The 21,043-nt window shown below is 40.3% G+C and overlaps 2 protein-coding genes across 3 annotated transcripts; one reads left to right on the forward strand and one right to left on the reverse strand.

Annotated features, from left to right (window-relative positions):
- Nucleotides 1-2: 2 nt before the first annotated feature.
- On the reverse strand, nt 3-8,311 carry fam161b (FAM161 centrosomal protein B). The gene is made up of 9 exons (XM_037694572.1): nt 7,858-8,311; nt 6,751-6,759; nt 5,869-6,180; nt 4,314-4,434; nt 4,050-4,217; nt 2,529-2,628; nt 2,290-2,444; nt 1,974-2,063; nt 3-104 (listed from the first exon to the last, which is right to left on the reverse strand). Exons 1-8 carry the CDS (start codon nt 8,309-8,311, stop codon nt 1,982-1,984), a joined length of 1,401 nt encoding a protein of 466 aa, XP_037550500.1. The 3' UTR covers nt 3-104; nt 1,974-1,981.
- A 1,721-nt stretch (nt 8,312-10,032) lies between these two features.
- On the forward strand, nt 10,033-20,409 carry coq6 (coenzyme Q6 monooxygenase). 2 transcript variants are annotated; one of them, XM_037695397.1, is made up of 12 exons: nt 10,033-10,413; nt 10,619-10,753; nt 13,205-13,263; nt 14,977-15,103; nt 16,751-16,881; nt 16,982-17,089; nt 17,171-17,233; nt 17,330-17,437; nt 18,058-18,260; nt 18,419-18,534; nt 19,417-19,583; nt 20,113-20,409. In XM_037695397.1, the coding sequence occupies exons 1-12, from the start codon at nt 10,215-10,217 to the stop codon at nt 20,140-20,142; spliced, it is 1,446 nt and encodes a 481-aa protein (XP_037551325.1). In that variant the 5' UTR covers nt 10,033-10,214; the 3' UTR covers nt 20,143-20,409. The 2 variants fall into 2 exon arrangements, with proteins under 2 accessions (XP_037551325.1, XP_037551326.1); XM_037695398.1 differs by lacking the exon at nt 17,171-17,233.
- The last annotated feature ends 634 nt before the right edge of the window (nt 20,410-21,043 follow it).

Below are 21,043 nucleotides of genomic sequence, written 5' to 3' on the forward strand. Positions count from 1 at the left end.
TGATATGCTCTCTCTCCAGCACTGGGGATAATATTCATGCCACTGAAGGAGAAAAAAGGGATCTCTCTCTTCTGCTCCACAGCTTCAGCAAGCCACAGCTCCTCCTGCAGGTGAACCGGGGACTATTTAATCTCCATGCACGCACACAAAAACTTTCCTGTAGGACTTCTACGTGATAATGAGGATACATCAATCAAGAAATCACAACGAACAGCAAAATAACCACAAAGAAAACACACCAGCTGAACATTTACATTACAATTGCTGGTTTCCAGTTGGTGAACACCATTTAAGGGCCTTTATCATCTATTCTGAGATGTTTCCTCAGCTGCCTACATTCGCCACCCATGCATTTACAAAATGAAATGCGTGGGAATTTTAAAGACTACAATCATAGGAGACCTGAACATGCCACCTTGGTCAAATTATATTGCTCAGCTACCTTTGCAGAACCACTCCTCAAACAGCCGTTATCATAACATTCAGTGGCCAAGCGTGCAGCCTCTCATTAATCTAAATGAGATGTGTTTCCTCTCTCTCAGCCTCCAGGCTGCAGTTTGTTTAAATCTGCTCCCTTGCGCATTTTCACCGACGCAGATTCCCGCTCGAGTTATTCGCCCAGCAGGTTCGAAAGGACCGGGTGTGTTCTCAGCCGTGCATCGGGGAAGCAGAGGTGCTCGGCTTTCTCCTGAGGGAGAGTGGGGAAGGATACAGCGTTCCCATGACAACCTGAAAGGATGGAGCCCTTGAAAGCTTCGTCATGTGATATGAGTTCAAAGACAGAAATCTGATTGTTTAGTTCACCTGATGTGTTTTTTATGCATAATTTCATTCAATAAAATCAATGCTGAATATAGTTTTTTCTTTTGTTGCCACATTTAAAAAAAGATCCACTGTACATCCCTCTGTAAGTGCAGAACTCTGTCCTTAGAACCAGTAATCACCATAAAGATCTTAAAAAGCTTTAAGGCAAGGCGCAGTGGCCAACAGAAGGTAACTAAAAGGCACACTGATCCTCATGATGACCCTTTGATTATGTTTTTATACGTATTCAGACATTCCCGTGTGGTTTGTACATAAAAATGATCTCTGAAATTCCTGGCAGCCAGCTGTCAAAGCACAAGAGTACAGCGGAGGTCAGTGTTCGGGGAGTTTTGATGTGGATTTGCAGGCTTGGAGCGGAGCGCTGCACTGGTCTGAGCGAAGGCAGATGCACAGCGAGGACTGTTTGTATAGCTGGCAGAGTGGCTCTAGAAATAACTAAAAGCTCGAGCCCACTCACTGAAGGGAATACCATATTTTCTTTTACTAAATTACTAAATGTGACATTTTAGGATAAGGTATAAAGAAAAGGCCATTTGCAGGATTTAAAACGAGGACAATGATGCCCAAAACATCTTATTATTCATGTTAGGCTTAGATGATTTCTGCTGAGTAGTGACTAAAAAAGACAAATATGACAAAAAAAACATGGCACTCGTGAAAGTAAAAGCTAATTTATCCATGTAGATCCTATAAACAACGAGCAGATTAAATGATTAAATAATGCTTGTGATTATCAACAGGTCTGCAAAGACTCTTCTAAAATTGTGTTACAGCATATTTTACTAACATTTATCTTTCTTAGCCTCATTCCTGACTTTTTATTGGTTGCATAACTTGCATTTACAACTTGGTTCAAAACAATTAACACAACATTTAACATAATTACAAGTGAATTTTTCAGTCTTTTAAAAATCTTAACATTTTTACAAAAACATCAATATCTGCACTTAAATATTTACAGTTCTACGAAACCTTTCTTTTTCGGCTCCATGCCCTCGTGGCAGTAAATTTCACGTTTCGTAATTTTATAATTTTTAGGTGTACAGTGACAAACGATCAAGTCTTAGTGCTGGCTGTGACATGAATCACTTTTGAGGACAGCGTCGTTTTCTGGTGGAGAGGCCACAAAATCTCAGCTGTGCCCGAACCTTTTTGATCATGGCATTTCTTCCCCTCTGGACTTCACGCTCTCCTCTTCCACATCTTCAATTTTCTCCCCGTCGTCTACATTTTCTTCCCTAAATCAGACATTTCGGGTTAGAAAATGCCTATATTGTAATTACGTCGAACTTTTTCTTGGCATGTTCCTCTTTTTTTTCACTACAGACGGCAGAAAGAGTTGAGAAATTATGTAATCCAGCATGACCAAACCACATGAAGTCCTTGGCTTTCAGGCAGCGGAGCTATTCATAATTTTACCGTATGCAGTGCTATTTCACGGCGGATGAATTCAAAGCTGCTTACCTGCTTTGCTTTTCGTCGTCAGTGCTGGAGTCGTTAGTTTCTGAGTCATCCTCAGATCTGAATGATTCCCCGGTTTCTTCAACAAACTTCTCCTCTAACCCAGCCTTCTGCAGTTTGCTCCTGTATGCCTGCTCTGCACGGGCCTTTTCATTTCTCTGCCAATAAAAAAACACCGTTACGCCGCTGGAGGAGCACGTCGCATGCATTGTGTAGTGGACATTCAGCTTGTTGGTCCCTACCTGTTTCACCTGTTCAAACAAATAAGGGCGTTCACTGACTCGAGCCTTCATGTCCTGTAGTTCTCTCATGTATTCTCTCGTTCTCTGCTGATCGGCCTCTCTTCAAGCAGACAAAGATTACCCTTTCAGTTACTGCAGCAGGCATGTTCAAATGTGAAATGCAAAAATTGCAAATTTAACTAGAGAAATTGCATTTCCTTTGACAATGCAGTGTGAATGCTGATTGAAAAAGAACTTGCTGAAATTAGCTATTAAAAAAGCATTCTGAAATGTAGTTGAAATGGAAGAACAAGCCTAAATTAGCAGAAGAAATCAGAAAGAAGACATATTTTCTGAATTAGGTTTAAAAAAGCAGAAATGAGCACAAAAATTAGGAAATCAGCTAAAAAGAAGCTGAAATGAGCAAAAATATCTAAAAAGGTAGCTGAAAAGGCAAAAAAAAAAGCTTACAATAACAGAAGAAAGCAGAAAAAGCTGAATGAGCTAAATTAACTGAAAACCCTAAAATGTTAAATTTCAGGTTTTCAGCTAATTCCAAAATCAAAAGAGCAAAATAGTAGCTGAAAGAGCAGAAAAAGCTGAAAGAAGAATAACAAGCTGAAATTAGCATAAAGAAGTTAATTAGAATGAAATGTCAGAAATTAACATGAAAAGCTTGAATTTATCTGAAAACGGCTGAAATTAACTAAAAAGTGCTTTAAAAAGGTAGCTGAAAGTTAAAACAAGCTTAAATTAGGATACGAAAGCAGAAAAAAAGGTTTGCCCAATTCGGCTGAAAGAAGCAGAAATTAGCACAAAAAGTGGAAATTATCTGAAAAAAAAAAAGAAACTGAAACAACAACAAAAAGCAGCAGAAAAGTAGCTAAACCAGCAAAAAGAAGCTTAGTTTACCAGAAGGAAGTGAAGAGAGCACATTTTTGCTGAATTAGACTGAAAAAAGTTTGCATGAGTGCAAAAAGTGTGGAATTAGCCAAAAAAGCTAAACTTATCATAAAACAGCTAAATAGTTGCTAAAAAAGCAGGAAAAAAGCTGAAGCTTGCATAAATAAGCTGAAAGGAGCATAACAAGCTGAAATTAGCAGAAAGAAGTCAGAAGAAGCACAAACATGTTGTAGTTAACAGAAAAAATCTGAAAGGAGAACAAAACAGCTGAAAAAACAGCTGAAAAAACAGCTGAAAGTAGCTGAAAAATGGTTAAATTCGCTCAATGAAGCTGAAATGGAACAAAATGTGAAAGGAACAGTAAAAAGCAGTAAAAAGATCTAAAGATTTGAAGGATGTAAAATGAGCTCAATTTATTTTCTATGAGGAAAAAGTGGCAGAAAAGGCTAAATATTTCAAAAAGCTAAAGTTGCACCAATAACAAAAGTCATAGCAGGATTGTCCTGAAAGAGCTGAATGTTTTGATTTATGATTTGTTGAAATGGCACAAAAATTGTAGAACGAGAAAGATGCTGAAAAATGTACGGAAGAAAAATAGATCACAACAGTGAATGCTTCATGAACATTCACACAACCAACCGATGGCGCTTTAAATTTTCACTATACACGTCTTTTAAGCTGCTGTGGGGGTCCAGGAACTTTGCGTGAAGGACTACAGTCTTCTTCATGGCCTGGGATCTCATCTTGTAGCTCGTCAACCAGTCGGTCGTTTCTTGATTCTTACTTTCCCTTAACTCCATCGATTTTCTGTTAAGATACAAAATACTGCGCATATCAGATTATTCCACTTATGAGATGAAAGAGAAACTGGGGAAAGGAAATGCCTAAACACCCTGAGCTCACCTGATGGCCGTGCAGCGCTGCCTCGCAGCATCTGTGATGTACGTGGGGAGAGTGTCGGCAGGTATCAGCGGTACAGCTCCAAGTGACCTGCTTCTCCTAAGATCACTGAATTTAGGTACCTATATTTAAAAAGAGAAAACAAAACACTATCTTTTTTTATCTGACCTCAAAGCCAAACATTACACTAGAATCATTTATCCCTGTATATTTAAGAGTTTAGTTAAAAAGGAAACTGCAGAGTTTAGTCACAGCCCAAGTAAAGCTGATATAATGTATATAAAATGCAAACATTGTGAATGGATTTTGGGTCATTAAAGACAGAAAAACCAGTACAGGGAGTAGCAATTTGGCACAGATTTGATGTATTTATTGTTTAGTTGCACCATTAGTGCTTAAAACTGGGGTTTAATTATGGTCAAAAGAATAATGATGAGAATTAGTCTAATTAGTCTGACATAAAGTGCTGTAGAAGAATAAACATGACAAACACTTCATGTTAACTGATGAATAAATACATTAAATCAACCTCCATTTAAAATGCTGATGTTTTAATTCCTTGCGCCAGAAAATATTGTATTGTTTTCTCAAAAAAATGCATTTAATTTATGAGTAGCCGCTATTAATTTGGGAATAATCACAACTATAAAAACTTGCTCAAATAATTACAAAACTGTCTAAATAAATAAGAATGAACGAAGCATGCTGTTTTAAAATAAAATCACACAATAAAGCAGTTTAAAGAAATAAGTGATTTCACTCCAACTTGTTCCACTGTGTGTTTTTAGGTTTCCTGTCTTCATCTAAGTGCAGTTTTACTTAAATTTAGAAGATTTTGCCCCAAAATGTCTGACAAGTGTCATAAAGAAAAACTCTGATGATTGGATAATGTTGGGCTGAGTCCCAAAAATACATGAAAGCCTGACAGGAAATATTTTCACCAGATTACAAAGTCCTCTCTGCTATTTTGGTCTGGTGTAAATTACTGTTATTCCTACCCAATTACTGCTATGGTTATATTTACTCTTTAATACTCTCATGTGAAACATCCAGTCAGACAAAAAGAAGAAGAAAAAAATGCTACAAATCTTCTAAAAAGTATATTTTGCTGTTTGAGCCACGCAATGAAAAATACATAGCTGAATATAGAGGGCTCTGTGGAAATGAGGCTTGAATCAAAGATTATAACGTGGAGATGATTGACATGTGACAGGAACTTCACGTCTTTGAAGGTGGACGACTCTAAAATCACGAGGGGAGGAGGCTGGACGGCCTCACAAAACAACACAAGAACTTACAACAACCTAAACCAGCCAATAAATCTTGAGCAATAAAACATTTTGCTCCAAAAGACGAGAAAAGAGAGAGAGAGAAGCTAAATGTGACCTGGTCAAGCTTCTTTGTTACATTTTGGGGAAAAGCTGCAGGAAAATGTTATAAAACTGGTATAGATTATAGGAATGACCATTTGCTCCTGCAGTTCAGGATTTAAATTGTTCAAAAACAGCCATCTTGGCTTCTTTGGAGATAAAACATTTTACTACCGTCTTCTTGAAGGGTGAGGTTTCTGGACTCTCCGCGTTTTTCTTGGCAGGTAGAGCTGACGTCCTCAAGAAAAAGGGTTGACACGTTGTTGCCTCTTTTCTCTGCGTTCTGTCCGGCGCTTCTGTCCGCAGGGCCTTGTGCAGCCGGCTGAAGTTTGGGACCTTATGGATGATTTTAGGCTGGAAGCTCGGCTTCTCGTTCAAGAACCCCAGCTTTTGCTTCCTGCTGAGGTCGGCAGAGCGGATTGTGAGGCCCTGAGTCTGAGCTGAGTTCCCCTGCCTCGTTGCCATTCGATTGTAGACTTTTGTACAAACTTCCTCCTGGTCTGTGCAAAAATAAGGTCAAATGTGCTGCGTTACGTCACAGTGAAAGGTGGAACAGGTGCGATTAAGCTCCGATCTGCAGAAATTGTATTTTGTCTTTCAGCTTTGGGCTCCTGAATGAAAATATTTTTAAATTTTGAGCACACTTGAGAACAATTTACAACTTCTTCACCCTTAAAGCAAAGTCGTTAAAAGTGTTTCAGAACAGGGACATTCAATTAAATTGCTCAGGGGGGCCACAGTTACTGAAAGCCAAGAACTCAGGGGCTGGACCTAAAGCAGTTATTGTCATTAATGTTTGTTTTATGGGTTAAAATCTAGTTTAATTTAAAAATGAACCCATTGGTGGGCCAAACTGTGTTCACACATTGGCCTAATTTGGCCCCTGGGCCGACAGTTGAATAGTCCCGTTTTAGAAACTATAGTTTATTTGTTGTTGTTTTTTCATTCCCATCTTAAAAAGTAAATCTTGAGCTGTCAGTTCTTGTTTTGTTTTGTTTTTTTCTTGACAACATATCAATATTTTTATCTTTTAAATCGTATGGCCATGTTAAATCCACATTTTTACAAACCATGAAAAACTTTATAAATCATTAACAACTGCTTATTATGCATTAATTAAGGGTGACAAAGAGAAAAATGACCCTTTTCTTGTCAACTAGTGAGCTAATTCTGTTGACCTATATATTTCATTTTTGTTATATTAAACATTTCAGACTAAGTTACTGCCTTGTAAGCACAATAGGCATTTGTTAACCTATTTTTTAGGATATAATATTAGTGGTAGATGCTTATAATGCAGTGGTAAAGTGCAATATCATATCCTAAAAATTAGGTTTACAAATGTGTATTGTGCTCACAAGGTAGTAACTTTGTCTGAAATGTTTAATATATATATAGATATCATATATATATATGTATAGGATTTGGCTCACTGGCAAGAAACTGGTCAGTTTTCTCTCTGTCACCCTTATTTAATGCATAATAAGCACTTATTAATGATTTGTAAAGTGTTTATAGCGGAATTAAAAATGTATCTATAAACTATATATTAGCCATCTATAAGGGGAGCCTTATTGTAAAGTGGTACTGAAAAAAGTCAACAATTTTTAAGAAAAGCTCAAGATCCAACCTCTTATAGTTTATTTTTCATACTAAAGACTACTAGAGGCTTTTTTCTCATACTAGAGACTAAAAAGTAAAAGAAGTCTTTTAAAACAAGGTCTTACGTCTGAATGGGTTAATCGTTTCTTCTTGTTGCGTTAACATTTTGCGAAGATGTCACAGTAAACAGCGTCAGTCGTAACCACATTAAACACAGCTCAGTTGTAAATTTAACTAGACTATAAAGCAAAAACATAACGTAACTGCACTGTGTTCTGTTAACTGCAAAACGAGATTTTAAGCAGCTGAATGAGTGTTTTTTAATCTCTATAAGTCTGGTCATTAATAATTAACAGTTTGAGGGTCTAAATATAGTTAATGTACAAGCTATACGTAGTTCCTTTTGTCTTAGATGAGTATCTGACAAAAGGAACAAAATATAGCTCGTACATAAATGACATTTGGCCTGTTTGTGTGTTTTGAAGGCAATGCATCACAAACTAATAAACTGAAGAATTAGTGCTCATGTTCACATTAATGGAAGCTAACTGAGTTAGTCAGGAGAAAGAACCCACCTTTTAACTCTGCTGAATCCTTTATGGCTTTGTGTGTTTTTCTAACACAAATACTGTTTTTAGGAACTTGGTTTAAAGTTTTAATCAGCTCCTCCTTTTTGTTCTTTTCTCTTTCCTCAAAGCTGAAAGGTTTCTGGGTGGAGAGTAAGAGCAGCTTTCTCTGCTCACAGCCATGTTTTCTCTCCTTCTCCCTCAGCTCCATCATCTCGTGGTAGATGGGCTGGATGACACGAACCGGAACAGGGACGGCGCAGAACTTCTTCTTGCACTCGGCCTCGTCCTCCTCCTCTTTGCTCTGCTGGGTCGTTTTAGACGAAGCAAATCGTTCACAGGGCTGAGCTGTGGAAGAGCGGTTCTTCTGGGGGGTTGAAGCTACAGCACACAGTTTAGGCTTCAATTTATTGGAAGTCCTGTTGTCTGAAGTCAGAGCAGATCCACAAGTGGAGCTCTTCATTCCCACAAATCTGAAAAAACAGAACAGTAATTGTACTTTGCATAGATTTATTCTAACTGGAACAAAGCACAACTGTCATTTTGAAAAGAACATACCTATGGTTCACTTCTTTCTCATCTTCTGGCCTTCCATCTACATTCGTTGATAAAAGAGAGTTCTGATAAATCCTTTTTTCTAGCTCCTCTATCTGTCTCTTTTTTGTTTCCTGCAGCTGCCGTCCGAGGGCCTTCCTCATAGCCTTGAGGTGAAGCTGGAGAATTATCTCTGTTTGGAGTCTATCTTCCTGCAAGGTCTCAAACGTTGACATTTTTCTTATCTCTGTGATTTTAAACCGTAAAAAAAAAGTAGGACAAAGTCAAATTAATCCTAAAAGTTTGCTGTTTTATATACAATATAGTAGTGGAAACATTTGTACTTGATCAAATAAAAACACTCCACTTAAAGTGGCAAGTCTTACCTAAACTAATTAAATTACTACCAATTTAGGACTTACAGTAAGCACAGTTCTGTGCAAAAATCTTAGGTTAGCCCTCATTTCTTTATATTTTACTCCAAGAAATGAGACTTTTTTTTTACCATCCTTTAAAGTTATCTTGATCAACATGCTTTTAGAAGTTCCTGAAGATTTATTTTAAGGTTTTCTTTGCAGTTGCTTTTCGACTCATTGTCACCTTGATACCTATATTTTTTCACAGGAATGTTTGTTTGCTTTTTTCTAGGCCACTTAACGCTGACCTATGAATCATTCAGACGTAAACAGGGTTGTTTCTAAACAGAATGGACAACTTTGCAAGGAACACCTTAATTTTGTAATTACGTATAGCAACCTGTCACAAACACACTATTTGTTCCTACTTCAGCAGTTAAATTTATGAACAATCCCAAATATAGAATTGTTTGTTGATCCACTGAAGGATGATGGCTCTGGTAGGCTCTGTGTTAGATTTATCTTAGCTATATATTTCTTCTTAAAGAAAGAGTTTTAGATGTTTTTCCTCTGCTGTAAATAGTTTTGTTGGACTGACACTCCTTCCTTCTACCATACGTGTCCACCTTCCCTACTGTTTAAGCATGCCCTGCTCAATATGGTGGTCAAATACAAAGGTACAAATCTGTGGGGAGGAAAATGCAGCCAAAGACAAAAGAAATACTTTAAGACTAAAAATGTCTGTACAACAAATTATAAAGACTAACTGACCACTAGAAAATTGTAGAAAAATAAAATTTAGCTAACTTACTCAGTAAGTCTGAGGATGACTACGAAGCTCCTCTTTCACTGAGCATGTCACCGGTTACTATGGCAACCACGCTCTCAACAATTGGTTCTACGTCAGTACGTCAGCGAAGCTAAGTTTCTCAATTTTTATTTACAATAAAACACACTTCTCTTACCATTTTATTTTTACACTTATAGGCAGATATTAATAAGCATTTAACTTGGGAAAATTCAACTTAGAAAAAAAGCTGCAAACCTGGGAACAGACGAGCTTAAAGGTCGTTTTACGGAGTTGAAGAGTCTTCAAAACTCTTGTGGATGTATCACTGCCTACTTATTGAATTTTTTTTAATTTTTTTTTCGATGTAAAGAAGTTTGAACGCGCTCAAAACGAAGCAAATGCGTATTTTGGTAGCATTAGCGCTGCTCGTGGACAACAGCAGCAGCAACATCCGGACGTGGGAAACGTCAGCTGTGATTGGTCGATAAACCGGAAGTTGTTCCTCCGAAGCTCTCGCGAATGTCAACACAACATGGCTGACACACAAAAGGCGCACAGCTGCTCTTACTAGGACAAGTTCAAGGGGAACTATCTGATTAAGCGTTGTGTGACAGCGTTTAGACTCCGAAGCTGGATTGCTTTGTTCTGTTTGAAGCGATTCATGTGAAAAGACTGGAGACAGAGTCATGCACAAGCTCACAAAGGCGCCACTGTTCCTGAACGGACTTGGGCGCTGTTTTATGGCAGAAAAACCATTAACTGCTGTAAATATCAGAAGAGGATTTGCGCTTACGGAGCACAAGAGGAATGCAGACAGGAATGAGGTTTATGATGTGATTATATCCGGTGGAGGCATGGTTGGATCTGCTATGGCATGTTCTTTAGGTGAGTATGACTTACAATAATTTGGCCAAATAGCATTTAAACGTGTGAAAAAGCAGTATTAGTACTCTTGTTGTGCTCTGTAGAAAGTCAAAAGGGTTATCACTCCCTAAAATCTAATAAAAGAACACTATGATGTCTGTACCATTAATACTACACATCGTATTGTTTCTTCTACCCAGTCATTTTGATAATCTGTTTCTCACAGGAATGGATCCCAACTTGGCAGGAAAGAAGATTTTGCTACTTGAAGCTGGCCACAAGAAAGCAATGGACAAGGCACCTGACGCCTACAGCACTAGAGTCAGCTCCATCAGTCCAGGCTCTGCCACTCTCCTCAGCGGTACAGTACACAGTCTGACACAAAGTGGCAGTTTCATCTAATGGTTTATTTAAAAAAAAGTTGTCCTCGAGACAATGCTTGATAGGTTTGTAGTTTTGAATGGCCTCACATAAGTCAAAGCATTTGCGACCTCATTGCTCCTTATGTGACAGACTTCCTGGGTTTTGGGCAGACTATTGGGTATCTTGGCCGTAGTTAAAGCCTGGGAAAATGAGTATTGGAGATAGTTTGTTAGAGGCCTTAATGGTTTCCTAAACAATGTTTCCTTCTTTTTATTTTTAATATGTGCATTTTTATGCATAATGTTATCAAACTTTCATTGAAGGATGCACACATATATCCGCTTGAATTCTAATTTATATCTACAGTTCAGTTATCCCAATGCACAAGGATAAGGTTTAATCTTCTTCTTTTGGCTTTTGCCTCTTCAGGGGTCACCACAGTGAGGCATCCTCCTCCATCTCACTCTGTCCTCTGTGTCCTCTGTCCTCATTCCCAACTACATCCATGTCCTCTGTAACTACATGCATACATCTTATCTTGGTCTTTTTCCTGGCAGCTACATTTCTAACATCCTTCTACCAATATACCCACTGTCCCTCCTCTGGACATGTCCATACCATCTCAGAAAATGGGCACCAGCACACCTTCTCAGTCCTCAGGCATTTTCTCACCCTCAAATATGCCATTGAATTTTTGAGTCAAAAACCTCAATGCCATCTCGCCAAGACATTTCCAAACCTCCACTGGTACTGTATGTCATCAGGTCTCACTGCCTTTCCCTTCTTCATTCTTTTCAGAGCTTTCCGAACTTCACCCTCACTAAACTTTCCTACTTTATGGTCCACTGTTTCTATAACCTCTACTCTTCTTTCTCTTTCAATCTCTTCATTCATTAGCCCCTCAAAGTACTCCTTCCATCTTCCCATCACACTCTCCTCACTTGTTAGAACATTACTATTCCTATCATTAACAAGCCTAACCTGCTGCACATCCTTTCCAGCCTGATCCATCTGTCTCGCCAGTCGGTACAAGTCCTTCTCGCCCTCTTTAGTGTCCAGTCTCCCGTAAAGCTCATCATACACCTTCTGCTTTGCCTTAGCCACCTCCCTCTTTGCTCTACATTGCATCTCCTTATATTCCTGTCTCCTCTCTTCAGTCCTCTCACTGTCATATTTCTTCTTGGCCATCATCTTTCTTTGAATATCTTCCTGCACTTCATCATTCCACCACCAGGTTTCCTTATCATCCATTCTCTGTCCAGATGACACACCAAGTACCTTCCTACCTGTCTCTCTAATTACTGTTGCTGTTGTAGTCCAGTCATCTGGAAGCTCTTTCTTACCATCCGGAGCCTTTAACAGCTCCTCTCTGAATTTCTCACAACATTCTTCTTTCCTCAGCTTCCACCATTTGGTCTTTTTCTCTTCTTGACAACAACAGTCATACACACAACCATCCAATGCTGTCTGACCATGCTCTCCCCTACCACAACCTTACAGTCTCCAATCTCCCTCAGGTTTCCTATTCAACACAGAATGTAGTCTACCTGCATACTCCTTCCTCCACTCTTATAGGTCACTATGTTCCTCCCTCTTTTGGAAATAGATGTTGACTACAGCCATTTCCATTTTCTTGGCAAAATCCACCACCATCTGTCCTTCCTGGTTTCTTTCCTTGACTCCAAACCTATCCATCACTTCCTCATTCCCTCTGTTTTCTTCACCAACATGTCCATTCATGTCTGCTCCGATCACCACTCTCTCATCCCTGGGAATACTCTCACTTCATCCAGATCTTTCCAAAATGTATCTTTCTCCTCCACATCACATCCAACCTGTGGAGCATAACCACTGACAACATTTAGCATCAGACCATCTACTTCTACCTTCAGACACATCACCCTATCTGACACTCTTCACAACTACTACATTTTTTGCCAACTCCTCCTTCAGGTCCACCCTTACTCTGTTTCTCTATTTCTCTTTCTATCCACACCATGGTAAAACATTTCAAACCCTGCTCCAACACTGCAAGCCTTGCTGCCCTTCCACTTGGTCTCTTGGACATATAAAATATCTACCTTCCTTCTCTGCATTATGTCAGCCAGCTCTTCCTTTGCCTGTCATTGTCCCCACATTTAGAGCTGCCAAACTCAGTCCTATGTTCTTGAGTGTTCTCTTCTCCCTCTGTCTCCTGACACGTTTATATCATGAAGAGCCAAAGCAAACTTCCAGTTAGGCTACCGTACCTAAACTTACAACCTCGCTAATAAGTTTCCAAACAAGTTCATGTTCCTCTTCAGGCTGATGTGTGAGCTTTAAATTAATTCAAGTTTGATCTTTAGTTCATTAGGTTGCTTTTTAATACTATTCTTTTTTTACATCTTTTTGTCTGAATTCATATTCATATTATTGCTGAGTGATTTGCTAAGCACACATAATTTTGCAGGTATTGGAGCTTGGGAGCACATCACAAAGATGAGATGCAAACCCTATACAAGAATGCAAGTAAGGTGACCTTCTCGTTTGTACAGGTTGTTTTAGTCTGTGTTTGGAGGATTAGCAAAGTGTCTAGCATTTTCCAGCATTTTCAAAGGTTTAGAAAAATACCACTTTAAGACAGAAATAATGCAGTAATGCCAAAAATTTCCCCAAAATTCCTCTGTTACACAACTTGAAATGTGACTAACGAGTCCTCCAGACTTTCAGATTTACTGGCGCATTATATGTATTTCTGTCATCCGTCAGTTGAGGCGCCCTGCAATTAGTGGAAAGAAAAATCTGTGACACTCAGCTTCTGCTCAGTCATTCAGATTAATCCGCAAGCAACACAATGCACTATCATATAATCATGCATATGATACAATATGTAATTGTTAGCATTAAAATAGCAAAAGGTGGTTTCGTGTAACATGCATTTTGTTCATTCCTATGCTCCATTCATGTCTGTTCAGTAGCTTTGCAGAACCTCTGGTACACTAAGTACCAACTGTACTTGAGGTATATTTATAAAAGGCCATGGCCCTGGCACATTCAAAGTACAGGATGCTTCTCTGACTGTGCAAGTTTTATTTATTAAAGCCATGTTTTCTATGAGGAGTAAATCATTCTGATGTTTCAAATTGGTACCTCCGCTTCCCATCTTCTAATTACGAAGACTCATGTGAACAACGGGGAGAAGATGAAAGATTAGGAGAGCGGTTGTTTGCAGCAGAGTGAACCCACTTTACGGCTGTGGGCGCAGGCTTGGTCCCTCTTGTAAGATGTGGTCGGTGTGTACCAAACACTTGACCGCAGGGTTTCTCTTTGGGCGCAATATGTCATCATGCAGTGCTTTACAGTGATTATGGTAGTGTACCTCTCCCATTATACCTTCACTCTTCTGCCACTGTTTTGGCTTGTTTGGCCACCAAATTTCATGCATATACATCTCAGTCATAGAGCTGGAAAGTGTGAGCTGCCCATCAGCTCTAAATGCTACGTTTCTGTGCCATAAAGTATTTTTCTTCGTTAACTAGGCATCAAAAGGAGGCAAGTAGTGTTTTTCACACATTCAGGGGATATTGTTTAAATGTTGCATAAAAAGCAATAACTTATTCGGACCCAAAAAGGGCATCATTTCACCAGCATTTAACAAAACCAAAACAATTTTTGGGCTGGTCTCAGTAAATCTTTCTTCCCAACCACTTATCACAGTTTGCAAACCAGCTACCATTAGTGGTTTTACTCTGGGGTATAGCCCCCTACTTTATGGCAAGTTGGGAAAAAAGTAGTGTGGCAGCATATTACTGCAGAATGATGGGTTTTGTCACCATAGTTACAGCCCAGGAGCGGATTAACCTTGTCCAAACACTTTTCATGTTCGACTCCAACAAGTTTGGTTTTTACTATATCTCAATTATGCCACTTTTAGTTGCCAATAAATATCGACTTCCTCTGTCGTCTTCACAAACGCGTCACTTTTTTTTAATTTGCGTTTCCAAGTAAATGCTTGACAAAAAGGATCCACATCACAAAATATAATTCAGATCCTTGACCTCACAGGGTTTAGGGTGAATTCGGCTGTCAGTCAAGCTGGGCGCTGACCCTCATCGCTCTGTGTGTAACTTTGATGTGTTCAGCTCAGTGAAATGCCGCCTCTCTGCCCAGCTCTATATAGGGAAAAGGAATTTATTTAAGCACAGACTTGTAAACCGTAGGCATAATGAGTCTCTCATTTAGGTTTGGGATGCCTGCTCGGATGCCCTGATCACATTCGATAAGGAGGACCTGCTTGACGAGATGGCGTACATTGTGGAGAATGACATCGTTGTGGCGGCCATCACCAAACAGATGGACACTTTGTCCGGTAAGTACAGGATGTATGAATAAAACATGTTCCATCCACACAGTAGCGTTATTTATTTCCCATCTGCCTAATAAGCTCCGAGTCTAATGTCACCACATATATTCCTTCCTGTCCTCAAGTTGTGTTTATTTGTGTTGCTTCCTCATGATTGTTTTTAAAGACAAGCTCTTGGATCCATCCATATTTTTCCTAAAATTTTGGGCACTGCAGCACCTTGGCACCCACTGAGGGCACGTGGAGTGGTCCAGTGACCTATTTAAAGCTGCCATGTGCTCCGGAGCTTTGCCACCTCCCAACACACAAAGACACTGACAGTGTAAAGTGTTGTGCTCCTGCTGACATCTGACCAGCTTTTCTGAGGTTCACAAATAAAACTCAGCTCTGCTGTGTGCATGACACTTTGACAGGCATATTTATAAACAGGTTTTTTTTTGTTTGTTTTTTTACATTTTGCGCCAAACGGGACATGCGGTTCCTGCACGTTTTTTGCCTCATGTGCCTTCCCATGTGCCCCGCTCCTCTCTCTGTTCTCATTTTTAGCCATCGTCTTGTTATGCAGAAGCAGTACATGCAGTACATGAAAAGTGCGGTCTCCGCCAGCTGTTTTGAATGTAACCCTGCACTCCAGTCACAGAAAAAAAATCCATATTGGACATCCGCACCGCAAGAACCTGTAGCTGCTCTGCACATCTCCAAGTCAGCACGAGCCAGATCAGAATCCTTCCATGTGTGGGAGTCCAGCTGCTGATAATTTAGGAGCTTTTAGTGTAAAATCTAAGAAACCGGAAGCATTGCTACAGAGCAGAGTGAAATGGTAGATAAACCCTATTAGTCGGTGTAATGCGGCAGGCCGAGACCATTAAGAAGATTGGCAAATGTGAAGTTTGGTAGCAAGCACGTGCCTGCGAGGGAAACCAGTGGTGTTTTATGAGGTGGTTTATAGATCTTTCCCACTTTGGCTGCAGGCTAGCCATCCTTTCCTTCCATTTTTTTTTCTGTGAAATAAAATTAGCAAAACACTGATTTAGTAAGATGATTCATTCATACGGCCAAATTTATCCTTTTGAAATAAAAATAAAAAAAAGTCACATCTTGAATTTTATTTTTAAAGAGCACAGTTTCCTTTTTGCCCCTTTTCACTGTAGTTAAATACCATACCATTTTATTTATAGCGCACTTAAAACGGCGACAAGGCCAACCAAAGTGCTGTACAGACAAAAAACAGGCAACACACAAAGCAATATACAAAATGAGGTAAATCAGAATATAGACATAAAAACGATGCAGATAATGATGACTAACCAGTGTGGAGCGTACAGGTTCAAACACAGATCATCCAGTGTTGAATGCTACTGAATAGTAGTGGGGTTTTAAATGGGACTTGAAAACCAAGAGGGAGGGGGCCTGTCTGACAAGCAGAGGTAACTCGTTCCAAAGTCTTGGTCCTGCTACAGAGAAGGCCCTGTCACCTCTGTGCTTAAGACGAGTTCCTGGAACTGTGAGGAGCAACTGGTCCGCTGACCTCATGGAACATGGTGGGACATACGGCTGTAGCAGATCAGAGAGATGGGGGGGTGACACTATTCAGCGATTTGTAGACATACAGTAGTATTTTGAACTGGAATGCTTTTTTGTTTCTATTGTCAGATGACGTGCAAGTGAAATACAAATCTAGGGTTGTGAAGTATACATGGCCCCTGCTCCACCACACAGCAGACTCCATCCCATGGGTGCAGGTCACTTTGGCAAATGGAGAGACTCATCAAACAAAGCTTCTGGTAAATTAAATTCCCCTCATAAAAGCTGTGCTTTTCCCTTTTGTCTCTCTTTCCCTTCATTTCTTTTTTTTTTTTTTTTTACTTTTTATTGGTTTTGCAGATCGGTGCTGATGGGCCCAACTCCATGGTGAGGCAAGAATTGGGAATTCCCACAGTCAAGTGGAATTACGATCAGTCTGCTGTAGTTGCGGTGCTGCACCTGTCAGAGGTGAGCACTATATGGTAACTGACAGACCTAAATACTCAATATGATGCAAAAAAAAAGTAATATATTGATTATGTGTTGCAGCCTACAGAGAACAATGTTGCGTGGCAAAGATTCCTCCCCACAGGACCTATTGCTATGTTACCGGTGATGCATTTATATATATATTTGTTGCAGAAGCGCTTTTATTCTTGCACAGAATCCACCTATAATTTTTATTTTACCCCTCTCTTTTCCCTGCAGCTGTCGGACACAAAGAGCTCTCTGGTGTGGTCAACAACCCCTCAGCTTGCAGAGGAGCTGCTTGAGCTGGACGAGGAGAGCTTTGTGGACGCCATCAACTCTGCCTTTGTGAGTCTGGCTGCGACCTTCAAAGCGCCGGTGTTGCGTTTAGAGTCTGTCAGCAAGGTGTTGCCAGTTTTCTGGAACCGTGTGCAGGGATTCTCCAAACACCTACGTGTTGAGCTGTTTAGAGTGACTCACCTAAACAACTCAGTCATTGTTTAGCCCAGTCTATATGCAATAATAATATTTCCTTGCAGGAATGATGCACCTATCTATTTTTCATGTTTGGAGAAGCTCCGTTTTCCCAAGCTGGCTATTTTTACTCGGCCTGCTGATGGATGGGGTCACCACGGTTGAGTCACGTTTGGTTTCAGGCCTGGTTTGCTAATTAAACCTGTGGTCTCCCAGTGTCGACCATTACTGCGCGGAATGTTTTTCAAACAGAGCTAATTCGACTGCGTAGCCTGGCCAGCATCTTCTTTTAATTAGCCCAGCTCCCGAAGTCCCTGCCAAACCAGTTAGTTAGGAAGGAAAGTAGGGGGGTGGGGGAGCACTTTTGCTGGCCTGGAGTTCAGCTTTGCTCCTGTGTCAGCTAAATTCTCCGTCCACAAAAAAGGGGTAATGTCTGTTTTCTCTCTCTTCTGAACGTTTTTCTCTTTTATTGGAACATGTGCGCTCATGGACAGTGGAGTAATGAGAACCACTCGGATCTAATAGAGACAGCTGGCTCTCTGTTCCGCGGTGCCCTGTCGGCCATCATGCCATCAGCAGGTTCACCTCGACAGCTTCCACCGAGCGTGGCGGGGATCGGGCCGAAGAGCAGGGTCATGTTCCCACTGGGCATGGGTCACGCATCAGAGTACATCAGACACAGGGTGGCACTCATTGGGTAAGATGATGATGCTCAAAGTAATAAACCTCACACTTTAAGAAGCTCACCTTTTAAGCTGAAGTGTCAGGTGTATGGAAAAGTCACGCTCAAAAGGCATGAAGAGCATCCAGTACACTGAAAGTGTTCGGATTGTGGACAGTGTGTTGTGTTTTCAGAGATGCAGCTCATCGTGTCCATCCTTTGGCGGGTCAGGGAGCCAACCTGGGGTTTGGGGATGTGACTTGCCTCACACAGATCTTAAGCCAGGCAGCTTTTAATGGAAAGGACCTGGGTGAGTGAGAAGAAAAAGAACATCCTGATGCATGCTCAATAATCCAGGTAGAAAAATCCAAAAAAAGTTCAATCTGGTCCTCTGGACATTCAAAAAAACCCAAAACGAAGCAAGAAAATGTAGAAACGTTTCGTTTTTCCTCAGTCTGAGGTGCTGTATTCAGCTATTACATCGGGGAAACTAAACAGGCACTGGCCAAAAGGATGGCCCAGCACAGAAGATCAACATCATCAGGCCAGGACTCTGCGGTCTACACTCATCTCCAGGCCAGCGGTCACTCTTTCAGGGATGAAGATGTTCACATCCTGGACAGAGAGGAACGATGGTTTGAGAGAGGAGTAAAGGAGGCCATCTTTGTGAAAAGAAACCGTCCATCATTAAACAGGGGTGGAGGCCTCCGGGTTCAACTGTCCCCCTCTTACAATGCTGTGATTGCTAGTATCACTCAGCCCTCTGTGAACAGTAAACAGCCATCAGTGTGCTAATGATCCATTGTTAGGCTGATGGTCCTTCTTGAGCATGTGATCAGCTGGTTTTGGTTGTCAGCAGCAAAACTGGTTGATCCACTCTGGGACGGTGCTATTTAAGAGACTGAGCTGAATACAGCACCTCAGACTGAGGAAGTCTCTCGGATGAGAGACGAAACGTTTCTATATTTTTTTGCTTTGTTTTGTTTTTTTTGAATGTCCAGAGGACCAGATTGAACTTTTTTGGAAGAAAAAGAACCATCACTCAATGGTTTCCTTTAGACTTTTTAATTTTTTTCTACTGCCACAGCTTTAACACTTTGTTGAGCTAACCTTTAGAAAGCAGCAAGTTTGTATACTGTGTTTGTTTTTGAGGAGATCCTTATGTCCGTTATTTTTTAACCTGTTTGTGCAGGAGCGTTGCAGCATTTGTTAGAGTACGAGACCGAACGTCAGCGACACAATCTGCCCATGATGGCTGCAGTCGACCTCATGAAGCGGCTTTATTCCACCGACGCGGCTCCTGTGGTTCTCCTACGCACCTTTGGGCTGCAGGCCACCAACGTGCTCCCAGCTCTAAAAGTAAGCCTCAGCTCTGCTACATCGCAGCCTGGACCTCGCTCGGATCAAATCAACCCACCTGTCAAACCTAAGCTCCGCCCACACCACGACCCCACCCTCCGCCCTCTTTTCTGATTACACGGAGCTTTACTGTGGCAGTGTCTATAATTTTAAGAGTTTGAACCTACTACTATGGTATCTAAGTTTAGCCCCAAATTTCGTGTTACCAAAAGTGTGTGGGTGGGGTGCCTGCTGGCCCTGGGGCAGCGAACAGTGGTGTTGGCTTGTGTTTTCACACTCCTTTTATTACCGACCACTCATGTGAAATGGTTTTATTTCCTACTAAGTGATTCAGACCAACATAACTGTAACTGGTCGCAAAGGCGTTTCACTATCGAGTTTAAAGTGACATTTTTCCATATTAAATGCCGAGTTCAGAAGTTTACGGGTCCCATTTAGGGCTCGAAGTGCCACTCACTCATAAGCTCAAAAGCATGACTCGAAAGTTGCACGGTCTTCAAATTCCTGTTTCTTCTCTCCCTCTTTTCAGGAGCACATCATGGCGTATGCGAGCAAGTGATCAGCCTGCTGAGATCTGCGTTTGTTGGTGGATCAATAACTCGAAGCTTTAAACGCGGTAAAGGCCGCCAGTGTAAAGAAATATAAATTAAAAAAAATCTTGATATATTTTACTCTATAACTTCATCATTTATGTTTTTGTGTCACAACTGCATGTTTGAATCAAACAGGAGAGGTAAAACAGAAAGCACATTTTTCACATTTTATTAAAACTTACATGTTTAGTATACACTTATGACAAGATTTATTTAAAAAAAAATTTTTACAAATGGTCAGATTATTGACACTAATGGACAAAGATATTTCTCAGCAAAAGTGTGCCGTAAAGTTTTCATAAAAAGCTGTTCCTGCCAAATAATTTCACTAAGTTTACATCGTGTATATACAGCAGTAGTAACTGAATACGTTGCATAATGAGAAGACAGCATACCATAGGCAGTGTTTAAAAGGTACTATTGGATAATAATAAAAATACTCTAAGTAAACTTTCAGTTTTTTAAATATTTGTACAATTCACAAGAAAGACTTAAAGTAAAGAAGGAATATTTTTCAGAAGTATTTGTACAGAATTTGTGTTTATTTTTCATCCAATGCCTGTAGTTGGGTGCACCATCTGCCGTTAGTGATAATTTAAAATACAGTTCAGGCCCCTGCTTTATAACGTTTCCAATCTAAAAATAAAATAACTGACTGCATCTTAAAACACAACACTCTCTATAAGAGGCTTCATTTGCCCCCCTGAATCATGGCAAACCCAACACTTAATGAAGAATATGTACAACTCTATAGAAGAAACCAAAGCCACTGTTCCTGTCTCCAGCTACAATATCTGCAGTTTAAAGTGTTTTGTGCAAAGTTGAAGGGGGAGGAAAAAAAAAAAAAGATGCTGCATGGTAGTCAAC

Source organism: Nematolebias whitei, chromosome 21, assembly GCF_014905685.2.
Source record: "Nematolebias whitei isolate Nwh7 chromosome 21, NemWhi1, whole genome shotgun sequence".
NCBI classification, from domain to species: domain Eukaryota; kingdom Metazoa; phylum Chordata; class Actinopteri; order Cyprinodontiformes; family Rivulidae; genus Nematolebias; species Nematolebias whitei.